This window comes from Eulemur rufifrons, chromosome 30 (genome assembly GCF_041146395.1).
Source record: "Eulemur rufifrons isolate Redbay chromosome 30, OSU_ERuf_1, whole genome shotgun sequence".
Classification (NCBI taxonomy): domain Eukaryota; kingdom Metazoa; phylum Chordata; class Mammalia; order Primates; family Lemuridae; genus Eulemur; species Eulemur rufifrons.
Window position 1 is genome coordinate 102,052,453 of NC_091012.1, and position 25,294 is coordinate 102,077,746.

General features: G+C 50.1%; 1 protein-coding gene across 1 annotated transcript; it reads right to left on the bottom strand.

Moving 5' to 3' along the window:
* Positions 1-1,348: 1,348 nt before the first annotated feature.
* GRIPAP1 (GRIP1 associated protein 1) lies at positions 1,349-24,960 on the bottom strand. The gene is made up of 26 exons (XM_069462964.1): positions 24,884-24,960; positions 22,778-22,844; positions 22,579-22,640; positions 21,551-21,577; positions 20,598-20,705; positions 17,696-17,846; positions 16,297-16,481; positions 16,054-16,101; positions 15,355-15,386; positions 15,217-15,264; positions 14,984-15,083; positions 13,503-13,580; positions 13,213-13,305; positions 11,587-11,721; positions 8,954-9,049; positions 8,486-8,698; positions 8,236-8,349; positions 7,331-7,408; positions 7,127-7,222; positions 6,971-7,027; positions 6,748-6,847; positions 5,026-5,156; positions 3,930-4,052; positions 3,718-3,811; positions 2,759-2,913; positions 1,349-1,906 (listed from the first exon to the last, which is right to left on the bottom strand). Exons 1-26 carry the CDS (start codon positions 24,923-24,925, stop codon positions 1,814-1,816), a joined length of 2,526 nt encoding a protein of 841 aa, XP_069319065.1. The 5' UTR covers positions 24,926-24,960; the 3' UTR covers positions 1,349-1,813.
* Between the last annotated feature and the right edge of the window lie 334 nt (positions 24,961-25,294).

Below are 25,294 nucleotides of genomic sequence, written 5' to 3' on the forward strand. Positions count from 1 at the left end.
ATCTATGCATATTCAGTGGCCTCAAATCATACCTTCTCCCCTAGAGGGCTCTGCTCCTGGGCAGCAAGAGCACTGAGCACAGAGTGCCTCTGGCAAGTTATGAGTGAGTTCAAATCCCAGCTTTGCCACTGACTTGCTGTGTCTTTTTTTTTTTTTTTTTTTAAGAGACAGGGTCTGGCTGTGTTGCCCAGGCTGGAGTGCAGTGGCTATTCACAGGCACAATCATGGCACACTACAGCCTTGAACTCCTAGGCTCAAGTGATCCTCATACCTCAGCTTTCAGAGTAGCTGGGACTACAGGTGTGCTCCACCATTGCTGTGTCCTTGAGCAAGTGACTGGCATTGTTTCCTCAGTTGTCAGATGGAGCGAGTTATCCCAACTTGACAGTGTCATTTGGAGCATTAAATAATGTGAAAGGCGATGGCACAGGGCACAGCACACACAGAGGATTCTGAATCTTAAAGGTGTGTGATGATGTGGGAGAAGTAATGCTGGGCCGACTCTAGCCTTTCCATTTACTCACCCATGTAATCTTCCATTTGCCCACTTATAATACTCCTGATTTGTCCACCTCTCCATTCCTCTACCCAGCCAATCAATTACTCTGCCTATCCCTCCACCCACCCATCTGTTCATTTAGTCATTAATCCACTCACCCACTTACTCATCCATTGGTAAGTTCACCCTATCCACCTAACCATTCACAAATCTATACATACTTATCCATTCTCCACCCATCTGTCCACCCATCCATAGCTCCACTGATCATTTATTCACTCACTTCACTTTTCCCATTCATTAACTCATCCATACAAACATTCCCCTATCCATCAGTCCATTTATTCCCAACCTGTCCATAAATCCATCAATCCACCTATCTACCTAATTCATCCACTCATCCATTTGTCCATGTACCTATCTATCCATCTGTCCATTGATACCACCTATCCACCCTCTACCCACCTACTGATCCATCTACCCATTTATTCATCCAATCACCTATCCATCCATCCATCCATTTACCAACTTATGCATCATTGATCCATGGAACCTTCCACTTATTCATCCATCAGTCCATCCAATCACTTATCCATCCTCCATCTGTCCACTCATCTATACCCACAACCCCATACACATCTATCCACATACATATCTGCAGATATTTCTGCTCCACTCAGTTTGAAGGGTTGCTCAGCAGTAAATGGAGATCAGCTGGGTGAGGATGGGGGGATGAGAGTAAAGTTACAGCCAAAGATCTCCCTTCCCATTACAGTGACATGACCTGTGCCACCCCCACCCCGCCCCAGCACATCCCTCCTGGTTGAAAAGAACAAGACCAGACAGTCAGTGGGTGGGCCCGTCTGGCCAGATGGTATTTTGGCTGCACAGCCTTTACACACACACACATACACGTTGCTAGAACGCTGAACATGGACTGCGCCCCCACCCAACATCCCCAATCCCAAATGCAGAGTAGCCAGGCTCCAGACATAAATTAAAAAATAAGATAAAATAAAAAAACAGTTGGTCTCTAGGAGGGAGAGCTCATGCAGAGATGAAGGCAGAAGCCCTTGGGAACCAGGGCCAAGATGAAAGAGACGTTCCCACCCCTTCCCTCAGGATCCCCACTCCCTCGGGGCCTCTGCCCTAAGAAGGGATCATAAACACCAGCCATCAGGCATCCAGCCCTTTTAATGTCCAGTCTCCCAACCTATCCGATGTTGGCTCTGGCCTCCACTTCCCCACCACAGCTCAAGGGAATGGCGTCCTGGGGGGTGGGAAGGGGAGGGAGTGGGTGAAGTCTGCAGGTCTTTAGCTGGTTTCTCCTGGCTCTAGGTCTGGGTCAGGAGACCCCACGCACTCCTTGCTGAGCCGCACAATTTCCTGGGACAGAACTTCCATGTCCTAAGAAACAAATGAGCCATCAGGGGCCAGAGAAGGGGGCAGGCCACTCCCTCACCAAAGTTGGGGTATCATCTGTGATTTCCTTCTCAGCCCATTCATTAATCAACACCCAGCTGTGCCTGGGCTGGGACAGGAAGATACTTAGAGAAGCTCACAGAGACCCCAGCAGTGAGCTGGACCCGGAAAAGTTGCAAGGATGGGTAGGGAGCCTCTGGTGCTATAGATATGGGAGGAGGTTACCTATGACATGGTGCTGCTGGAGGGTACAACCGCCACCCTCGCCACCTTCTCTTCTACTAAATGCGAGATAGTTTCTCAAAGGAAGGAGCTGGGTATGACTCCTTTCTGACTCTCCCAGAGATGGAGAAACTATTTGGGTGGCAGGTTGGGCAAATGGACATGTGGATGGACATGTGGGGGATCCATGGTAGGCAAATAGGTGGCCAAGTGAATTGTCCAGAGGATGGATGGGAAAAAAACGGGAAAAAATAATTGAAAAAAAGAACAGAGAACGGATGGAGGACAACATGCAGGCAGGCAGGACACAGGGTGGGTGGGTGAAAAGTAAGACAAGGGGGAACCGATGAGTAGATAAGAGAGTGGCATGGCAGGAAATGGGTGGCAGGACATGCAGTAGGTGCTGAGATGGGTAAATAATAGGGTAGGTAGATGGACAGACAGGCAAATGGTTGGGTGAATGTGTATATGAATGGGTGAGTGAGTTGCTGGAAGGACTAAACTGACTGGAGGGTGGAAGATGAGCGCATGAAGGGGTGGTCGGGGATGGTGTGTGGCCAGGTGGGCAGGTGGCTGGATGGACAGACAGATGGGTAGGCTGGCAGGTACACTCGCCTTGTGCAAGTGCATGTTCTTAGTGAGCTGCTCCTCCAGCATGTTCTGCAGCTTCTTGTTCATCTCCCGGAGGTTCTCGTCGCCTGGCTTCACTAGGTCTCTCAGGACGCTGCCCAGCCCGCTGCGATCTGTGTGGCCTGCTGCCACAGACACATCTGCAAGGGCCCAGGCTGAGAACCACCCCCTCGGCAGAGCCAGAGGAGAGCCAGGCAGAGCCAGAGGAGAAAAGAGGGAAACAGAGTGGGAGAGGAGGGAGGGGGAGAAGCCATGGTATGTAGGGGGCAGAGGTTTTGACACATGAAGCCTAGCTCTGTCACTTCCTAGCTCTGCAACCCTGAGAAATGAGGATGATAACTCATGGAACTGGAAAAATGCACGTGACGGCATGTAAAGCACAGAGCACATAAGAAACCCTTGGGGCATGTCGGCTGGTATTATTCTGATTAATAAGGAAAAATTGGGAAGCAAATGAGAAGGTTTGAAAGAAAAGAGCAAAAGAAATAAAGACAGGGAGGGGAGAGGAAAGAGAAGGAGGGAGACGAACGGGAGAGGAGGAGATACGGACCCAAAAAGGGACACAGATACAGAGAATGCAAATTTACAGAGACAGAACAATACAGGCAGCAAGACAAGATGAAGGAGGGGGTGATAAAAGAGAAACAGGGAGAAGAGAGAAGAAAATGAAGAGAGGAAGATGAGACACAAGGAGAAGAAAAGAAGAAGAGAAGGACAGACACACTAGAGAACGCAGAGTGCAGAGACGACAGAGACAGAGAAGAGGGAGGAGGTGTGATAAAGGGACAGTTTCCCTGCTCTCCCCTCCGTGGGTTGCAGTCTTGTTAGTAGCTTCGCTGAGTTCGGAGAGGAGAGAAGGACAGATGCCGCAGCACAGAACAATGGAGAGGGAGGGCCGGGTAAAGGCTAGACCAGGGCTGGGGGGCCGGGGAGGGGGCACTGACCGATCCGGCTGTCCATGACGTAGGTCTCAATGATGGCACTCTTCCGGCAGAGGTCCTCTGCCATGGAGGCGCTGCTCACCTCCAGGTGCTTCACCTGTAAGATGGCCCAGCCCACCTCAAACCCCTCAACTGCACATGTTCCCGCACAAGGGGCCCAGTCAGACCGCACTCCCCAAGGGTACTTCAGGTGGGGATGAGCAGCCAGACAGCACCTTCTCCTCCAGCATCCATTTCTCCTGCTGTGTCTCCGCCAGCCGCTGAAAAAGCTCGGCCACTTCCTCATCTGACAGCTCTGCTGGCCGAGGGGCCTGGGCCTGAGGGCTGCTGGACAAGGACTGCAGGGAAGAGGAGGAGAGAGGCCAATGCCAGGCTCAGCGACGACCCCCGAGACAGGAGTCAGCAGCTGAGGGGCAACACTGGGTGGGAGGTGGGTGGGAGAGTGTGGGCTCTGTGGCTGGGGGCCCGCCTTGACACCCTCAGAGTCTCTGTATTTCCTTTGCCTAAAGCGGGGTAGAGGAACCACATCAGAGCCTTTTGGTGAGGATGAAGGGAGATCCTATAGCAAATGAGATCTAACTCACAGCTGACAGGAAAACTAGGATAAAGAGGAACAAGCTAAATGATACAGCTAGGAAGTCGACAGAAAAACCCAAAAGGTGGGATACTTCCAGCGGGTCAGCTGGGCTGGTCTCTTCGACATGGTAGTGTCAGGAAAAAAGGGACCACACTAGATTAATGAGACTTAAGGGACATAAAACAAGCAGGTGCAACATGTGCCCTGAAACTGAATGCTGGTTTTCATAAAACCAGCAAAAAAAGGACATTTTGGGGCCACCTAGAGAAATCTGATTAAGGTCAAAGTGTCAGATGACATGAAAATTTACCAAATTGGGAAGGTAGAGAGATCAGCTGAACAAAAACAGGTTACTCATAATCTCATTTAGGTTTAAAAAAGAGAGAGAGATCTGGAAGGGTATGAACTAAGAATTTATAAAGGTGATCTCTGGATGGTGAAAATGTGATCTTTTTTGATATTTAAATATAAAATTGTTGCTCATTTGTGTTTTTTAAAAAATTTTCTACAATGCATACATACTATTTATGGGACAGTAAGAAAACATTATTTTCAAATGACTGGCTTGTCCCCCATGTGGCAATCTGGATCCAAGGTGGTGGGCTTGGGGAGAAGTTGACAAGAAAATGTGCGTGCTGGGCTCAGAGTAGGAGATAGCTACAGGTGAGGGAAAAAGGGGGGTCCCAGATTGTGGGTGCAAGAAGCTGGGGCGGCAGCTCTTCCTTGCCCCTCACCCTGGCTGGAACAGCTGAACTCTCCTTCTCCCGTAAGATCTCCCGGTAGCTGAAGGAGGAGATGCTACTGCTGTCCCCTGTCTGGGTCCGGCTTGGTGAGTTCATCTCTGAGAGAACCAGTTCCTCAAGACCTGGGTAGTGGAAGGAAGAGAAACCTGAGCACCAATCCCCCCGGGTCCCAGGGCAGCGACCAGCAGGAAGCAGCAGAAATAGATTTGACAGAGATGGAAAGAAGCAGAGATACCCGGGCATGGGGAAAGGCAGAAGCAGACAGCAGGGCAGGGAGAGACAGAAATAGAAAAAGGACCTGCCTCTCTGGACAAACACACACAACAAAAGAGAGACAGAATGGAAGAGGCTGGGAGAAAGATGGTGATGTGGGTACACATGGGCCTCAAGTGGCAAAGACACTGAGACTCAGGGTTTGAAAAAAGGAAGACAGACAGCTGGAGAGCGCATAGGGGCACACCCATGTGCAGAGAGAAAATCCCAGAGGGACAGAAAGCCAGAGCAGATGACAGAGATGAACAGAGACTCTGGAGAAGGACAAAAATCACAGCAGAGACAGACAGAAAAAAGATGGATGCAGACTCTGGTAACCATACACCTAAATTACATCTCAGTTTAATCTAAGGGACAAGATGAAAGGATGGTATACAATTCTATCTGGCCCGAGATTCTTATAGTAATCTGTGACAAAACAGAAGCACAACTCCTCCTTTATAAAGAGAGGTTATTGCAGGAGACTGAGTGCCTCGGAGAGAAACTGATTTGGTGAGAGATCCATCTGTTTTGCCATGTCACTTAAAACACAGGCACTGAGCTTGTGCTGCTGCTCTTGCGGCTGCTTCTGGGTGTCAGGGAGGGGGCTGACAATGCACCCTAAGGGATCTCCAGCAAGGGTGTGGCGGGAGAGTGGGGTTCCATGGGCACCTTGAGTGGGGGGACCAAGGAGCAAGTTTTCTCTGAGTGTGTGATCTAAGAGGTACACCACAGCCATCACTGCATCTTATTTATTTAAATGTATTTATAGGCCATCCCTGGCTAAAAAAAGGCTGAAGCAACTCAAGTTTTGTGTGTGTGTGTGTGTGTCTTCTCCCTTAAGTGGCAGAAATAACATGGGTTGGCTTCGCTGTATAGTGAAAACACCACAGTGTTACTGCCTGTGTGTAAGTCTGTCTCCGTAGCTCAACGAGGAGCCCCTGGAGGGCAGGGACACAGGGGGTTTCATATCAGAGACCCTGGGCTTGAGCATGGAGATTTCTAGAATGAGAGAATGGATACAATGGATTTAGAAACACCAGTGAGGCGTGGGAGCGTGTATATAGTACATACAGTGGGGAGATAGACAGAGACATAGAAGACGGAGAGAGAGAAAAAAGAGAGGTAGAAAGAGATATCAAGGGGCAGAGAGAAGGAAAGGGGAGGGAGAAGCGAACCAGAGAAAGAAAGCCGGGAGATAAAGGCAAATACAGAGGAAAGAAGACAAAATGAGACAGAGGCAGAGGGAGACAGAAACGGCCAGCAGACACAGCAAAAGGGAGACAGAGATAGAAGAAACAGGTAATGCAGACAAAGAACCGGAGGAGCAACAGAGAAAAGGTAAAAGACAGACTGAACATGTGCAGGAAGGTGAGGGAGGTGCAGGAAGGCCCTGTGGCCTGTAGTTCCAGGCCCTGCCTCACCCGGCTGCAGCCTCCCCGGCCTGTCCTGGTCCCTCACCTGAGCGGCTCTTGCTGTTGGTAAGGATGTCCTGCAGCCGCTCCTGAAGCTTGTCTGCGCGTTTCCGTTCCAGGTGCAGCTGCCGCTTGAGGTCCTTGAGCTGCGGGGGGGGGGCACGGCGGGGGTGGGGGGCAGGAGGAATGAGGGCAGGGGCCTAGTGGGCCCATGGGTGGGTGGGAGGCCACAGGCCAGAGGAGGGCCATTCTCGGGCACCCTCACTTACCGCAGAACTGCCCTTCTTCTCCAGGATCCGCTGCCCATCCACTGTGTCCTTCACCTCCTGCAGGGAGAGAAAGCATGGCTGGTGGGTGCTGCCTCCTGCTCCCTGCCGCACGCTGAGGCCCAGGGGTGTGTCTGGGGCCGTGAAGGGACTGCTGACCTGCTTCAGGACGCTGATGGTCTTCAAGTGGCAGTCTAGCTCCTCCTGGGCCTGCTGGAGCTGATCCCGCACACCCTGTAGCTCCTCGTCCTTGCCCTGCAAAGCAAAGAGCAGCTCAGGCCCCAGCTTGGGGTGGGAAGCCTCTGTCCTCCCACGAGGGCCTGTCACTGGCAGGAGAGAGGAACACCATCATGCGAGGGGCACCTTCAGCTCGGCGGCATGCTGCTCTCGGCACTGCTTGAGGGCTTCCTCTTGTTCCTGCTGCTGCTGCTGCAGGGATTCCTACAAGACAAGTCCCAGGTCTTGCCACAGCCACCCAGAAGACATCATGCCCAGTTAGGGGTGTGAGGGACTGCAGCAGGGGCCTGCGGGCAGGTAGGAATGGCCCTCCTGCAGGGAACTCCACGTGCCCTTAGGCAGTATGCAGAAGTGTCATATCTAGGGCTGCACCATTCGCATGGTTGACCTAGATTTGCATTTACATTTTCTTTTATTTAACAAAACATAACACAGCACTTACTTCATGCCAGGAATGTTCTAACGGTCTTACATATATTAACTCATTCTCTATACTTCCCCCATAATACCTAGGCTATAGGCATTATTGTCATCCCCTTTCTATCAATGATGAAAATGGGCCACAGAGAAGTCAGGTAACTTGCCTAAGGTCACACAGCTAGGAAGTGGCCCAGCTAGGACTCAAACCCAGGCAAAAAACCGGTTCTAGTCTGTGTTCTTCACTGCTACGTGGTACTGCCTCTCATATATTGTCTGTCATGAGTCTTCCAGATAATGGCAATGAAGGTTCTTGTTCAAACAACATCAGTACATTACAATAATTTCCTGAAAGAAGTACAGTTTCAGGAGGAAGAGATACCTATTCAAATTTTCACAAAGGTAGGGCAACCTGGAACCCCTAACAGTCTACCCTATCCGTTGGCTGTCCTCAGATCTACTCCAGAGGGCTGCTGTTGAGCTAGGGGGACTGTGAAGATAGCCTCGAGTCCAGAACATCTCAGAAAGTTCCAGGGCCTGACCACTCCTGCTCCCCTGGTTTGGTATGGGGGCCCCAACCAACCTCTGTACCTCACCAGGCACCACCAACTCACCTCAGCTTCCTTCAAGCGCCGTTCAAACCAGCCCTTAGCTCCATCCATGGAGTGCACTTGAGCTTGAAGTTCTTGCACTGTCTGCTGGATAGTCTCCAGCTCCCGTGTTCGGGCCTGGAAGAGGGCAGACTGTCAACAGGCCAGGCAGGCAGAGGAGTGGGCATCTCACACACGCCACCCAGTGGCCCATCAGCAATGCCATGGTGCCCAGGTTATAGAGGAGGAAGGGCATTCTCATCCACCCACTCACCTTCTCCTCCCGGATCTGCCCACGGAGCTCGTCCTCCTGCTGCTTCTTGTTTTCGTGCAGCTCTCGGAGCTCACGCTCGTAGCGGGCACGCACTCCCAGTACCTCCTTCTCATGTCGGAGTCGGACAGCTCCCAGCTCTTCCTTGTGCTGGGACTTCTCCTGCATTGTCTGCATCGCTAGCTCATCTAGCATGGCCTTCCGCTTCTCAGCACTCTGGGGGCCAGGAGGGTGGCAGTCAATCTCCTCCCCCAACACCAAAATAGGCCCATGACCCTCTCCCCATGCCCAAGGAACTAGCCAACACCCCCCATCCCCACCAAACTGGCTAAGTCACTCGCTTATCCTCATAGAACTGGTCACTTTCCTTCCCCTCCTGTCCCCATGTATTGGGCCATATTGTCTTCCCCCACCCCCATGGACTGAGTCAATCCTGACCCCCCCCCACCCCCCACCCCTATGTTGCCTTACCTTCCGAGCCTCCTGTAGTTCCTGGGTCAATTGCTCTTTCTCCTGCCCTATTTCTTGAAGTTGGTCCAGCAGCCGACTATTGGCCCGTAATGACTCCTAATGCAGGAAGGAAGGGGATGAATTTTTTTTTTTTTTGAGACAGGGTCTCGCTCTGTCACCTGGGCTAGAGTGCAGTGGCGTCATCATAGCTCACTGCAACCTCAAACTCCTGGGCTCAAGCGATCCTCCTGCCTCAGCCTCTCAAGTAGCTGGGACTACAAGCACAGGCCACCATGCCCAGCTAATAATTTTTCTTTTCCTTTTTTATCTTTTTTATGGTTTTGTTTTATTTCTATGTCTGAAGATACTATTCTTCTGCCTTTTGTACATTTAACATAGATAGAGGCTTACACCACTGAATTTCTACCATTTATACTGAAGGTTTGGCTATTTGAGGTTTGTAGCATGAAACATTTGTATTTGACTAAGGTGGACATTCAACTGACTTTATTAGTTGACATAAATATTCCTATATACTATTTGTATTAGTTTCCTGTGGCTGTTGTAACAAATGACCACAAACCTGGTAGCATTAAACAACAGAAATGTATTCTCATAGTTGTGGAAGCCACAGTGCAGGTGTCCGCAGGGCCATGCTCCCCCTGAAGGCTCTGGGAAACGATCCTTCCTTGCCTCTTCCAGCTGACAATCCTTGGCATTCTTTGGCTTGCAGACACATCACTCTGGTCCCTGCCTTCATTGTCACATGGCTATCTTCCCTTTGTGTGTCACTGTCTCTGTGTTTCTTTTCTTACAAGAATGCTAGTCATTGGACCAGGCCCACCCTACTCCAATATGACCTCATTTTAACTGATTACATCTGTGAAGACCCGATTTCCAAATAAGGTCACATTCTGAGGTCCTAGGTGGTCATAAATTTTGGAGGAGCACTATTTAATCTAGTAAACTCTCTGAGTAGGACCCGTAATGTACTATGCACTGCAAGGTTTGTTAGCATTAAATTAGGGATCTCTAAACTTTTCCGCATTACCAAACTTGTAGTATTGTGTATGTGTGTGAGCCTTGACTTTAATGAGGAAATCATTAAAAATAAATTAGTATCTCTCTTTTAATAGAAACCATGTCATTTATGATATATATTTGTTAACCCACTTGACCTAGGAGGGTGTAGATACACAGATGGTTATAGCCAAGCTCTTCAGCCTGGAGACTAGGAGAGCCAGGGGCCTCAGTGTCACCTTCTATCACTCCTGACAGGTTTGGGAAATGACATTGACATGAGCTTACAGCAGCAAGTTATTTGAAATAAAGGCCCTATATAGGGCAATTCTAAACAGAAAGAGAATGTATAGATGCAAAAATAACTGATTTTTTTTTTTTTTTTTTTTTTGAGACAGAGTCTCACTCTGTTGCCCGGGCTAGAGTGAGTGCCGTGGTGTCAACCTAGCTCACAGCAACCTCAAACTCCTGGGCTCAAGCGATCCTCCTGCCTCAGCCTCCCGAGTAGCTGGGACTACAGGCATGCACCACTATGCCCGGCTAATTTTTTCTATATATATTTTTAGCTGTCCATATAATTTCTTTCTATTTTTAGTAGAGATGGGGTCTCGCTCTTGCTCAGGCTGGTCTCGAACTCCTGAGCTCAAACGATCTGCCCACCTCGGCCTCCCAGAGTGCTAGGATTACAGGCGTGAGCCACCGCGCCCGGCCAATAACTGATATTTTTAAAAACTATCTAACTTGAGTTGTCAAGGCAGCTGGCTATTTTTTCCATTTTTTGTAGGGATGGGGTCTTGCTCTTGCTTGCGCTGGTCTCAAACTCCTGGCTTCAAGCGATCTTCCCACCTTGGCTTCCCAAAGTGCTGGGATTATAGGCGTGAGCCACTGCAACCAGCCTGAATTTGATAAACAGCCCCCAGTAGGGCCCAGTCACCCAGGACCATCTGTAGACCATCTCCCTTCCTCCTGGTCAAGTGGATGTTATGATCTCAATTTCTGGATGGTAAATATGGCAGAGACTGCCAGTTGCTCCCCAGTATTCATTCTCCCCTACTTCCCCAGCAATCAAATTTGTAGTTGGGCACATGGTTGTCTAGCAGATGTTTCCCCTCCTCCCTCACAGTTAGGTGTGGTCATGTGATTAATTTCTGTGAGTAATTTAGGTTATGCTCTTAAAGGAAAGGGGCATGCTATTTCCTGCTCCCTTTCCTCCTTCCCCCTAGATAGAATGCAAACATGATGGTAGGGGAGCTTGAGCAAGATGCTGAGGTAGAAGTCTTGGGTTAAAGGTGGCAGAACAGCAATGGAGAAATAACCTGGGTCATTAGTGATTGGAAAGCCGTCATCCCTCTGAACAACTTACCTGGACTTTTATGTGAGAGAGAGCTAAACCTCTATCCTATTTAGTCCATTATTATTCTGGTTTCTATTATGGAATCAAAATGGATATCCTAACTAACTGAAGGGGCTCAGTCTCAAAGAAGTGAAATGACTTGTCCCAGGACACATAGGTGCTAATAAGTTAGGGGACCAGAGTGGAACCCAGGTCCTCCTGACTCCAGCCTTCCCACTGCACATTACCGGGGACTCCACTGCGTCAGGACTAGGGAACTAGGAGAAGACAGAAGTATCACCTGGAGCTGGGAGTTGAGGTCATCTTTCTGTCCCATGAGGTCCTCGTACTCAGCCTGCCGCTGCTGCAGCTCAGCTGTCAGCCCAGTGGTCTGTTCCCGGAGCATATTCAGTTCTTGGGTCTTTGCTGTTTGGATCTGGAGAAAGTAGTGGTGATGGGAAGTGGAGTGAAAGAGGCCCCAGGGGTCAGGCACAGGGTGTGGGCCTCCCAGTTCCAGGGAGACAGGGAGAGAGGTGGGAAGAGAGCCAGGAAGAAAAAAAAACATTTCAAACAGAAAATCAGTGACATATTCATACAATGGAATACCACCCAGTGATAAAAAGACAGATCCATGCTACATATGAGAAAACCTCACAGATATAATGCTGTCAGAAAGAAGCTATAGACTAAAGAGTGTCCAATTCCATTTATATGAAGTTAACAAGCAAAATAAATCTACGTTGCTAGAGATCAGAATAACATTATAGTTACTTCTGGGGGAGTACTGCATGGAAAAGGGTAAAGGAGACCTTGCGGGATATAAAAATGCTCTATATCTTATTAGCCGGGCATGATAGTGTGTTGCTCAGGAGGCTGAGGCAGGAGAATTGAACCCAGGAGTCTGAGGTTGCAGTGAGCTATGATGATGCCACTGCACTCTAGCCCAGACGATAGAGTGAGACCCTGTCTCAAAAAGAAAAAAAAAAAAAGCTCTAGGCCAGGCACGGTGGCTCACACCTGTAATCCTAGCACTCTGGGAGGCAGAGGTGGGAGGGTTGCTTGAGGTTAGGAATTTCAGACCAGCCTGAGCAAGAGCGAGACTCCATCTCTACTAAAAATAGAAAAGATTAGTTGGGCATGGAGGTGTGTGCCTATAGTCCCAGCTACTTCGGAGACTGAGGCAGGAAGATCACTGGAGCCCAGGAGTTTGAGGTTGCTGTGAGCTAGGCTGATGCCACAGCACCCTAGCCTGAGCAACAGAGCGTGATTGTCTCAAAAAAAAAAAAATGCTCCAGCCAGGCACGGTGGCTCATGCCTGTAATCCTAGCACTCTGGGAGGCCGAGGAGGGAGGATTGCTTGAGCTCAGGAGTTCGAGACCAGCCTGAGCAAGAGCGAGACCCCATCTCTACTAAAAATAGAAAGAAATTAGCCAAACAACTAAAAGTAGAAAAAATCAGCCGGGCATGGTGGCACATGCCTGTAGTCCCAGCTACTCGGGAGACTGAGGCAGGAGGATCGCTTGAGCCCAGGAGTTCGAGGTTGCTGTGAGCTAGGCTTACGCCACACCACTCTAGCCCAGGCAAGAGAGTGAGGCTCTGTCTCAAAAAAAAAAAAAAAAATTGCTCTATATCTTGATCTGGGTGATGGCTATATGGAGAGAGAGAGAGACAAGGAGAGAGAGGATTCACTGTACATACACATAAGATTAGTATACTTCATGCACTTTACTGAAGAGAAACTAGAATGCAAGAGAAGCAGGGATGGATGGCCAGAGAGATGAGGGCTGGAAGCCAACAGAAAGGAGCAACACAAACAGAGGCAGGAGAACAACATAGGGTCTAGGCCACCCTGCTCTGACATGGACCAGAAGCAGAGGGAGATGGGAGAACTGGGGAAGGACCATCAGTGCCCCCAGGGGTCCTGTACCTGCTCCAGGGCAGCCAGGCTAGTCCTCAAGGCATTGTTCTCAGCCAAAAGCCCTTCCACTTGTTCCTGCGCATCTGCACTCTGGATAGACACCTGGCCCCACCCCACAACAGGTAAGAGTGGGTTCAGAACAGGGGGACAGGACCTACCCACAGCCAAGAAAGAAAGAAGACACACACACAGAGGACTGGGGGAAGCAGGGCCCCTGGGGCCTTGCCTGCCTGTATAGTACCCACTTAGGCTGCCCCACCCTGAACCCCAGCTCCCTGAGCCCACCCAGCGCAGCTTACCTGATCTTGCAGGGCCCGCAAAGCTGCCGCATGCTCCAGGCGCTCTCCCTGCCGCTGATCTCTCAGCTCTGCCAAGCTCTGTGAGGACCAGGAGGCCAGGGCAGCCCGTTACAAACCTCAGCCTCCCCTGGAGTGCATATGACCATAAACACTCCCTCTTTGACCACCCAACAGCACGTCGCTGGCACCAGTGGATCTCGGACTACCCAGCCATTAGAGATCCCAGGTTCACCCAGAGGTCACTACCACCAGGGGCCTCTGACACACTCAATCCCTCTATCTTAGCCTCCAAGCATCTTAGACATACCTAGCCTCCTGGTCCTAGCTCCTGAAGGGTTCAAACTCACTCAGCCCCCATCCATAAGAGGTCTCATACTCAGTCACCCAGATTCCATCTCGGGAGCCCCAGGACTCTCAGATGCAATCAGCACCCAGGGACTATGGCTTCACCCAGACTCCTGACACACCACCACCAGGGTTTCAAATGCACTCAACCCCCATGCTCCTATCTCCCAAAAGTCTCAGATCCACCCAAACTCATATTCTCAGACCCTAGAGTTCTCAAACTCATACAACCTTCTAGTTTCCAGCCCCTGGTGAAGTCTCAGGGTGATCCCCCCTCATCTGTCACTCTGCTTCCCAGTCTCTGAGGATCTTCAGACCCAGCCAATCACCAGCTCCTGGGGTCTCAGCTTTACCCAGACTCCTGTCCCAGCGCTCATGTTCCCAGCTTCTAGAGGTCTTAGACCCACAAGCCACCATATCCTCCATTCTAAGAGACCTCAGACTCACCCTTTCCTAGGGAAAACCCAGAGGCTTTAAAGTCATCCAGCCCCCAACCCTCTCAGGAGCCTCAGACTCCCCTAGACTTTTGCTCCAGCCCCTGAAGGTCTCAGACAGATCAGCCTGAGGGGGTCTTTTCACAGCCTCCAGGGGTCTCAGGATGACCCAGCCCATGTGATCCTGCTTCCTAGCTGTCTCAGGCCCAAACCAGCCCCTAGACCCCGAGGGTCTCAAATGTACACAGCCTCCAGCCCCAACTGTCTCACCTTGAAAGTCTTATGTCTACCCAGCCCCCATGTCCTGAGCCTCTGGGAGTCTCTAATTTACTGACATCCCAGCCCCTAAAGGTCTCAAAGTCACCCAGGCTACAGGGAGTTCAGACTCACCACAATTCATCCAGACTCCAGTCTCCAACCCCCAGGAGTTTCGGATTCATTCAAACTTGTGGCACATACCCTCTAAGTCCTTAGCCCTCTGAGATTCTCAGTTCATGCAGACTCTTATCCCAACTCCTAGGGTTCTCAAGGCTCTCTAGCTCCCAAGTTCCTAGCTCCTCGGGGGCCTAGGACCCGTCCAGTCACTGTATTTCCAACACAGGAAATCTCAGACTCCCCAACCAGCCTCCATGGACCTCAGACCTCCCCAGACTCCCAGCCGGGGTCCCTACCCCAGGGATCTCAGGACCCAACCCTCCTCACCTGATTGGCAGCCTCAAGTTCCTGCTGCAGCTTCTGAGTTCGAGCCAACTGGGCTTTGAGATCAGCTTCCTTCCGCTGTTGTAACTCCTCAATCTTGTTCCTGGGGGCAATGGGGAGTGGGCACACTGAGCATGGCTTAAGGGCCAGTCTTCGGCTCTACTCCTGTGGTCTTCAGTTAATTCTGCTGGGCCCTGTCCCCGTTGTCCACCAATGGCCCCAACCCCAGCAGTTACCTGCTGTCATTAAATAGCGTCTCCTTTTCTGTCTGCAGACGGCAAAAACTGGGCACAGAAAGACAGATGTAGATGGGTCAGTTTCACAAGTCAACTCCCTCCTAGTCCCCCAAAACCCCTGGAAAAAAAGAAATTTACCTTTCTTGTTTCTTTTTCAGTTTCTCAGAGAGCTGGGTGTGGAAAGGGTGCAAACAAGTGATAACAATGAGAATGATACTAATAAAGACAAAAATAATATTTATAGTCACTTCTTACTAAGTCATTTCTGGAAGCCAGGATTTACTTATGCCATCTCATGGGAATCCTCAAAACAGCCCTGAGAAGTGAGTAGTACCAGTTTTACAAATGGGGAAACTGAGTTTCAGAAGGGTTAAGTTATTTGGTTGTCCAGCTGGTCAGCAGCAACCATATTATCTCTACCCAGATCCCTCAGGCTCCAAAGCCCAGCACTTATGCCCCCAAAATAGTGGCCAATGGCTGTGTCATAGAATGGCTAGGCCGGGAGGCCTGGAAACTGGATCATGACTAACTGCCTCACGACTCGTTCTCCAGGTCTTAAGATAAGAGCCAGGGGTCTATAAATGCTTGGGTGAATGAATGAATGAATAGGCAGAGCAAGGAGGTGGTAGACGGGATGGCGCCTTCCATACACAAGATAAAGTGGGACCACATTAGCCCATTCCCTATTGAAAGCAACTCTGAGACATAAGTATGAGTCTCTCCCTTTCACAGGTGATGAAACTGAGGCTTTGAGGGGGGTACAGTGACCCTTCTGCCCTGTCAAGGAAAGCCTGGAAGGTGGGGAGTGGAGTGGGACAAAGCTCAGGGAAGCCCCACCTTAGCAAGTTCCTCCTGCAGCCTGGACGTTTCTGCCTGCTTTGAGCTCTGCAGGGAAGGATGAGGGATGGGGTTGCTGTCAGCAGGGATGGAGGAAGGCCTCTGCCTTCCCCTGTCCTCCTGCTTCCCTCACCGTATCAGCCCATGAAATGGTGATGTCACAGACATCTCCATGGGCCCACAGGCAGAGCTGAAGCAACTACCCGCCTCCCGGCATCCCAGCCCCATCAGACCCAGATTCACCTCCAAGCCTTGCAGCTGCTCCCAGAGCAATTTCTTTTCCTCTTTCTCCATTTCCCATTTCAGCTCCACCTCTGCCAATGGCATGGGGGTCGGGACAGTGGGGGCTGGCCCCCCTGGGGGGTCCCCTTGGCCTTCAGTAACAGCTGAGTACTTTCCAGCCTCCTTCCCATAGCGCTCCTGCAGGGCTGATGGGTAGAACAGAGATTTGTGACGGATGAGGTGGTCTCTGAAGTCCCTTGCCATGTCTTGAATAAAGGCAGAACTGGCCTTCAACCCCTCAGGTGGCACAGACCCTGCTCCAAATGACCACATGCCTATAAGATGAAGGTCCTGCCCATTCACACCTCTCATAAATCTTTTAAGCCCCACCAACTACTTAGATCCTGTCTACCATAAAATTAGCCCACGTTGGTTTCCCAAGCCCCATTCTCAACCCTCCAAGTCCCACCCACTGCCCTCCAAGGCCATGCCCACCATGGTCCACCTTCTACTTACAGCTGAATCCCTCCTAGAACTTCCTAATTCCCACCCATATCCTACCAAGTCTCCCTCCTGATTGAAATACCGGCACCTGCTACACTAGTCCCAGCTGCTCCCCAAAGGTCCACACACCACACCCTCCCACACTTCGCTGAGCTTTCTTTTTTTTTTTTTTTTTTTTTTTTTTTTGAGACAGAGTCTCACTTTGTTGCCCGGGCTAGAGTGAGTGCCGTGGCGTCAGTCTAGCTCACAGCAACCTCAAACTCCTGGGCTTAAGCGATCCTACTGCCTCAGCCTCCCGAGTAGCTGGGACTACAGGCATGCGCCACCATGCCCGGCTAATTTTTTGTATATATATATTTTAGTTGTCCATATAATTTCTTTCTATTTTTAGTAGAGACGGGGTCTCGCTCTTGCTCAGGCTGGTCTCGAACTCCTGACCTCGAGCGATCCACCCGCCTCGGCCTCCCAGAGTGCTAGGATTACAGGCGTGAGCCACCACGCCCGGCCACGCTGAGCTTTCTTTCAGCTTTCATCCCAGACCCCACTTACAATCTGGGCTCAGAAGCTACCCAACGCTCTTTCATTCACTTTCTCCACTTAGCAAATAGCGCCTTTTTGATGTTCAAGCTGCTAATCTGTAACATTTGCTAGGTACCAGGCACTGAGCTAAACTCAGAGTGATACTACCTCTTATCTTTACTACAATCTTCTGGGTGACAGACATCACTACATGCATTGTGTAGATGATGAAGCTTGGGCTGAGAGAGGTGAAATGGCTTGGCCAAAGGCACACATTGGTTTGTGACAGGGCCAAGCCTCATTCTGAAGCCTTTCCCCTTCCCCTTAGAGGATGAAAGCCTTCCTTGTCCTACTTGAGCCCTGAGGTCCCCATAGCCCCAGGAGGGCCTCCATGCACCTGCCACATTCTTCTGCAAGGCTGTGTTTTCCGCCTGTAGTCTCAGAAGCTCCCCATCCACGAGAGGCCCGGCTTGGGCAACCCCTGCTCCAGTAGTCCCCTCCTTCAATTGCTGGTTCTCTCGCTCCAGCTGTTCCATCTGGCTGCAGAGCTGAGCAGGGAAAGAGAGAGGGGGCAGAGAAGCAGAGAATCAGAACAAGATTCGTTGAAACACACATAGCACTTGGCCGTGTACTTTGCAATTCATTTAATTCCCATAACGGCCCTTTAATGTAGGTGCTCTCACACTTTACAGAAAAGGACACTGAGGCACGGAGATGTTAAACAAATTCAAATTCACACATCTGTTAAGTGGCAGAGTCAAAAGATGAGGATACCAAGAATGATTTTCCCCTTGCCCACTCCCACCCTCACGGATGCAATCCAAGACCTCTGGCTCCTCTGGAAGTTGTCAGTACCACAGACAGCCTCACTGCCACTCCTCTTCTGTAGGGGGGGCTATGTCCTGGATCCTAGGCCCAGGGATAGTGCCCTCTCAGCCTAGGCACCATAGACAGCTTTCAGGGTATTTCCAGGGCCAGCACTGCCGACAGCTCCCATGTTGCCAGCCCCTGGCCTTAGAGCAGTGTACGGTACAAATAATACCTAGCCAGCCCCTGTTCAACTCCTAGCTAAAGCACGGTTCTCATAGAAGTCCCAAGAAAATCTCTTGTCATTACTGTCAAATGAGAATACCGAGGCCCACAGAGAATTTTTATTTTATTGCCTGTGATATTTTCTATGCAGAACACTATTCCCTTCATCCAGTTCTCCACAGGACTGGCCTCTTTGTATCCTTCAGTGCTCGGCTCTGTGCCACCTTTAAAGTAGTATCCCTCAACACAGAAGGTCCAGCACTATCACAGTACTCTGTGCCTTTCTTTCTTACCTAGCACTTCTGTAACATAGGGTCACAAGCACAGATTCTAAAACCAGACTGCTTGGATGTGAATTTCTACCCTGCTATCTACTGGCCATGTGACCCTGGTACAAATGACTTAACCTCCCTATTACATGGGGATATTATGTATCCTCATCTGTTACATAGGGATACTAATAGTATCTCATTCACTTGTTGCAAGAATTAAATGTGTATAAAATGTGGAGCACTTCAAGCAGGACCTGACACACAGTAAGCACCGTATAAACATCAGCTATCAGTACATAACGTGATTTGTTCAACATGTTATCATCTTTCGCCCCATCCCACCCCTAGAATGTAAGCTACCTGAGTGGAAACATTCTGTCCTGCACACAGCTGCATTTCCAGAACACAGAGCACATGGTGTGTGCTCAAAAAGTATTTGTTAAAGGAGCAACTGAGCTGAAATGTCTCAGCAAATAAGGGGTAGAGGCAGGCTTGGAACCCAGGTGTCTCTGTGAGCACTTCTGGTTCCCAGGAGGGGGGCGGGGGAGGGGGCTATGAAGGAGGTCTCAACATCTGCCTCCGGGCAGGTGCAGGGAAACACGAGCTGGATTTATGGAAGAATGTCTGCCCCTGCCTCTGCAGGAACCATGATCCCATGGAGGTTGGAGGCAGGAGGCAGTGAGGGGTGAGGCAGTGAGGCCAGCGGTTATGTGAGCACTGGGGGCTCTGAGCAGGGGTTGAGGGGAGAGAACAGAATGTATTTTAAAGGACAGACATGGTGAGACCTGCAGGTCAGAACAGCCTCTGTGGAATGGACTGGTAGAAGAAACCAGAAGCAAAAAGACCAGGGAGGAAGTGTGGAAGCAGAGCAGGTGGTAAGAGCCTGAAGCAGGGCAGGGTCACAGGATGAATATAAAACTTTTAAAAAGTCAAGAAATATTTTAGAGAGAAAATGAATTAATAAAAGGATAATATTAGCAGCTGACACGTCCGTAGCTGATACCATGTGCAAGGCTCTGTTCTGAGTGACTTACACACATTTACTCATTTAATCCTCATAGAAGTCCTGTGAGGCAGGTACTGTTATTATTATTATTTCCATTTTAAACGTTTGGGAACCAAGAACCAGGCAGGCTAAATGACTTGCTCAAGGTTACAGTTAGTAAAAGGCAAAGCCAATATTTTAATCTAGGTTTTCTGGCTCCAGAGTCCCTGCTCATAACCACTACTTGCTAAACTGCCTCTCCTGGTATTATACCTGATTAAAGGTTGTTTTTTGTTTTGTTTTGTTTTTTAAGGTCTTATGCACTATATTCGCAGGTGAAGCCTTAGAAATACCATATTTGCTGCCATGGGACTTTCTTTCTTAAACTAAAAACTTAGAAAATCACGAGTTTTTAAAATTTTTTTTCTTTCACAGACCCAACAGCAAGTCAGAACTTAGCAAATTATTAACTGTGGCTACAGAAGATAGATAAGGAAACAAAAGACAATGTCTCCAACTCCCAGTAGATTTAGATACAGCCAGGATACTAAAATCAGTAAGGAGATACAATTAGCTAACCAAGGATGAATTATCTGGAAGAAGTAGAACCCCAGGCTCATGTCAGAAGAAGGGAAGGAAGAGAAAAAGGAAGGGGCTAGATCACCTTTCCATCCCATATTAAGCATAAGAACTTTACTTAAAACCCCCAACACCTTGGGCCTCCATAGCATCAGCCCCAAATTATATACCAGGAGAATTGAAGCACAAAGAAAAGGAGTGACTTGGCCAGGAACCAGCTGACCTCAGGGCTTGAAGCCTTCTAATCCCAGCACAGTGAGTGGCCCCATCTGTCAAATTACTGCCCCCCGGCAGCAATCCAGGACCTGTTTCAGCACCACGGACAGTGCCCCGGGGCCAGACCTTGTCCAACCACACTCTGCTGCTGTCAGGTTCCAGCCCAGGTGGCCCCTACCCCTCGTTTCCCCGTCGGCCATCCCAGGCACCAGCACCTTGCTGAACTCAGCCATAAGCGTGCTGTTCTGCAGACGGAAGTCCTCCTCCTGGCTGTGCAGCTTTGCCTGCAGCATCTCATTTTCACTCAGCAGCACCTCGACTTCCTGCAGTGGCAGACATGGGCCAGGACTCCAACAAGGGCAGCAAGAATGGGGAGGTAGGACAAACAAAAACACAGAGGGGGAGAAGATGACATGAGGGGAGGGCATGGGGTAGAGAGAATGGAGCGATACAGGAGAGACAGACCCAGGGAGGGATAAAAGGAGAGACAGGAGGGGGAGAGAGAGAGATATGGGGAGGGAGAGAGAAGGGAAGACAGGGAGGGAGAGAGTGGGGGGAAAGAGAGGGGAAGATAATGATGGGAGACAGGAGGCAGAGAGAGATGGGGAAAGGGGGAAAATAGGGAAGGAGAGAGGGATTGGAAGGGAGAGAGAAAAAGAAAGGTCAGGAAGACAGAGAGATAGGAACAGAGGGAAATTGGCAGGGACAGAACAGAACAGAGTGAGAAGAGAGGGGGTCAAGGAAAGAAATACTTAGGAGGCGACAGAGGAATAGGGGAAAGAGAAGCAAGGAGTCAGAGAGAGAAAGAGGAAGTAGAAAAGAGAGAAATTCTGGCAGAGATAGGAACAGGGTGGGGAAGAGACAAAGAAAAGATTGGGGAGAGAAACAAGAGCCAGAGAGAGAGGAACAGGAAGACAGAGAAAAGGATAGAGAGTCAGAAAGAAGGACAAAGAGAAAGAGAAGGAAAGAGACATTCTGAGAGAGGCACAAGTTCGAGAGAAACACAGGAAAACAAGGACAGACACAGAAACACATGGCAGCGAGGTAGTCGTAGACGCAAGGGCACACACAGAGAAAGACAGACCAGTACGAGGAGACCCCAGCATACATGAATATCCCACCAAGACAGTCTCCCAGACACATTTGGGTCCCCCATAGGTCCCCTTACCTGAGCTTTCTTGCTCTTGCTCAGTGCCTAAAGGGGGGTGGGAAGAGAGTTGATGTGAACAGGGATGGAACCCCTCACTAGGGGATAAAGACAATTGTGGCAAGTGTTAAGGGGTGGACAAAGGTGATAGGGGTTGCAGGATGGGAGTGTCTTCAACCCCAGAACTTGCCTGACAATTTGGAGCCCACAGTAATGATGGAATGAGTGAGTGAGTGAATAAATGAATATAAATCTTGCCTTGGGCCTGCAGCACACAGAAATCATCATTTCTTCTAAGCTCTTGAGGCTGGTCAGGGGGAGGTTTGGTATTTAACCCTTTATGGGCTGGATCTCCAGGATCAGAAGTTATGGCTTCATTGGTACATCTGCCCAAACATGTCTACGTGGATCCCTCCCATGCAGTGTGGAAACTGCTGCTCCCCTGCTGGGTAGCCAAGGGCATTGCCAGGTTTAGGGAATCAGAGCTCTACCAAAGAGAAGCCTAGCTTCCTGACTGCCAGATTTGCTACATTTTGTATCCCTTCATCCAACAAATATTTATCAAGCTCACACTATGTATAACATTGTGCTATGCACGGGGACAGAGTGGTGAAGAACAACACAAAGGAGGACCTTGAATGTCTTGAGGGGCCACAATAGGCTATACTGTATCTATCTCATCTTTAGAGGATCTGAGAGGTGGGTTTGGTCTCATTTTGCCAACTGGACCAGGGCAGGGATGGGAGGCAGGAGCACAAGGCAGATTCACTGACAGATTTCACAATTTAATTAAAAGTTAGTGGATGAGAACAAGTAAGTAATAGAAATTAGAAATGAATTAGGAGTAAATTAAAATTAATCCATAAATTAAGCAGAATTAGGTAAAATTAACAAACTAAAGAGACTTCCATGAGAATTCTTTAAATGAGTACATGAAAACAGCTTGCCACATTAGGTCTGGTTCACTGTGGGTGCTCACTGGATAGATGAATGAGTCAGACTGGTAGAGGGAAGCATGGGTGGGTGGATGGGTGGGTGGAGGGAGGTACCTTCTGAGCTTTGCTGAACTCCTTATCCAGGTAGGCGACCTTCTGTCGAAGACTGGTGAGTTCTGGTGTGGGGAAAGCAGGGAATCTCAGCTTCAGGCATGGCAAGGAGCTGAAAGGTCTTCCTGCGGGGCCTCCGAGGAAAAACCTTAGCCTCCGTCCCCTAAAGCCACCCCCATCTAATGAGACCCTCCTGGCTCACCAACACCATTCTTGCGTAGTTCATCTGAAAGCTGGTAATTGTTTGTCCGGAGTTCCAGGAGCTGAGCCTTTAGGGGAAGCAGGGAAGAGAAAGACTTGGTCAGGAAAGCACACCTACCCCTACCCCCACCATGAGGGAACCAAGCCCCTAAGCTCCGCATACCCTCCATGTGCCTCTTTAGCCATTCCTTAAGACCTGTACCTGCTGCATCCTAAATAAGCCTCCAGGCCCTCAGTCCCTACCCCACCATCTCCAGCTTCACTTATAACCCAAGATAGCCTCACTCCTCCATCCGCCCCCGCCAACCCATCACTCTGCACTCAGCCATCACAGAGTGCTGCCCTCATCAGGCTCTTGTTCATGTGCATTGCATGGCTCTCTATGCCCACAGGATAAAGTTCCTACTCCTCATCTTGGCTGACCTCTTCACACACTAAACACTGTCAGGAGTGTTGCCCATCTTCTTGGCCAGACCTGGAGGCCTCTGAAGGCAGGGAGCAGAGACCTGCCTTCCTTCTCTTTCCCAAGGGAAGGAGGTCTGGTATTCTCCTGCCTGACTTTCACTGAGTCAGGGGCTTCCCAGGGTCCCCCTTCCCCCAGTGCTCTCAAAACATGTTCAGGCCCACTTCAAAAATTAAGGGAAAGTGAAATATGGGCTATTACAAACAGCACACTCCTCCCTGCCGGTCCTGTAGGGCCCATTCTCTGGTTCTTCCCAGACCTACCCCCTGTCCCTTATCCAACCAGGACGTTTCCCTCCCTCCCTCCCATGGCACCAGCCTCCCCAGTAGTCTGCTCAAGATCAGAGGACTTGTCCACTACAGAATCTTTCCTACCCCTGTCCTCCCCAGGACACAGTGATCTATCTCCCCAAGTCCTGATCCAATTGGAATATCCCTTGTACCCCCTTAGAGTCCCTCCCCAACAGAGCCCAATGGTTTTCCCTCATTCATGGCACAGTGGGATCAATCTTTCTCACTCAAGGGTCCCCCCACTCCCTTCAAGATCTACCCAGTTATGATCCAATGGGATGGCCCTCCACCCTTCAGGGTCCCTCTTCTACAAGACCTTGGGTAGGCCAGTTGGACTAGTCTTACTTAGAATCCCCTGCAGACATTAATAGTGGTCTTCCTCATTCGTGGTCCAATGAGCTCACCCTTCTATCCTCAGTATCCCTCACACAGGGACACCAGGTTTCCCTCATTCAAGGACAAATAGGATTACCTGTTCTCATTCAGAGTTCCTCCCTTCCCCCCATAGGACCCTACTCGGTGTTTCCCCTTCTCAGAGTCTCCTCCAGTGAGGAACTGTCTCAACAAGGGTCCACTCGTGGTACAATGCTATGGCCTTTCATCCCATCACAGAGTTTCCCCTCCCAAAAGAATCAGGTGGTCAGAAGGTTCCTCCCAAAAGCTCAGTGATTGCCCCTCCATGCAGTCCAAGGTATCACTCTTTCACTTCCTGTGGTCCTCTCCCCAGCAGAGACTAATGGTATTACCCATTTGGGGCCTTCTTCACCTCATGCCTAATTAATCATCCTTAATCATCCAACGGTACTGCCCCCTCTTAGGATGTACTGCCGCCACTCACACGGGATCTCCACCAGCCAGGAACAATGACAACATCTGGGGTCTTTCCTCAATCCCCTGGCACAGTGTTATCTCCCACAAACTTTCTACCTCCCACAGGTAATGGTATTGCCCTCTCAAGGGCTCCCCCACCATGACGCAAACAGCCCAACACCTCTTCCTTCTTCTCCAGGCAAAATGGTTTCGCCTTCTCAAAGCCCAACATTATCATCATCCACCGATGGTGTCCCCTGCACGGGCCCAAAAGTCTTGTCCCTTCCAGGTCTGAGTAAAGTACTGCCTACTCAAGGACGCTCTCCTCCACCCACAAGGCTAACTGAATCCAACCTTCTGAGCTCCCACCGTATCTCGGGATCCAATACTCTCACCACTCGGAGCCTCAGTTTCCCTTCTCCGGATCAACCCCTTAGACTCTGGATGGACCCCAACCAACGCATTCTCAGAGCTGGTGGCACGACCTCTCTCTATCCCTCCCCCAGTCGCCTAGCCTGGTGGTCTTTCCAACCGCGAGCGGCACCTGCATCCGCTGAAACTCCTCCTCAGACAGAGCTTGCGCCATGTTCCTCCCCCCCACCCCCCGCCAGCTTCCTGCGCAGACGCAGCTCCTGCCTTCTGGCACTATAGAGGTCGGACCAAACCACTGGCTACCAAGGGCAGGGGTAGAACCTAAATCAGAAGTTCAGCATTCTGGAGACAGAGAGAAGAGAACAAAACCGACACGTCAGGTGAATTGTGATTTAATGTTCTACCAGAACCTAAGTCATCTGATTGGCTTTCGAGCTTTCGTAGACTACCCATTGTGATGCGACATTACGGCATCCTGTCTCAAGGTTGGACTCGTCGCTAAGGAAGTGTTTGCCGACAGAAAATCACTCTTCCGCGGTTCTGCTTTAAAGAGAACCGTTGACTTAATAACCGTAGAAATGAA

Coding starts and splice junctions, on each gene's coding strand:
- GRIPAP1 (XM_069462964.1), bottom strand. CDS start 24,925: ATGGCGCAAGCTCTGTCTGAGGAGGAGTTTCAGCGGATGCAG. Junction 17,847..20,597: donor TTATGGCTGAGTTCAGCAAG/GTGCTGGTGCCT, acceptor TTCCCTGCTCAG/CTCTGCAGCCAGATGGAACA. Junction 15,387..16,053: donor TGCAGGAGGAACTTGCTAAG/GTGGGGCTTCCC, acceptor TTCCACACCCAG/CTCTCTGAGAAACTGAAAAA.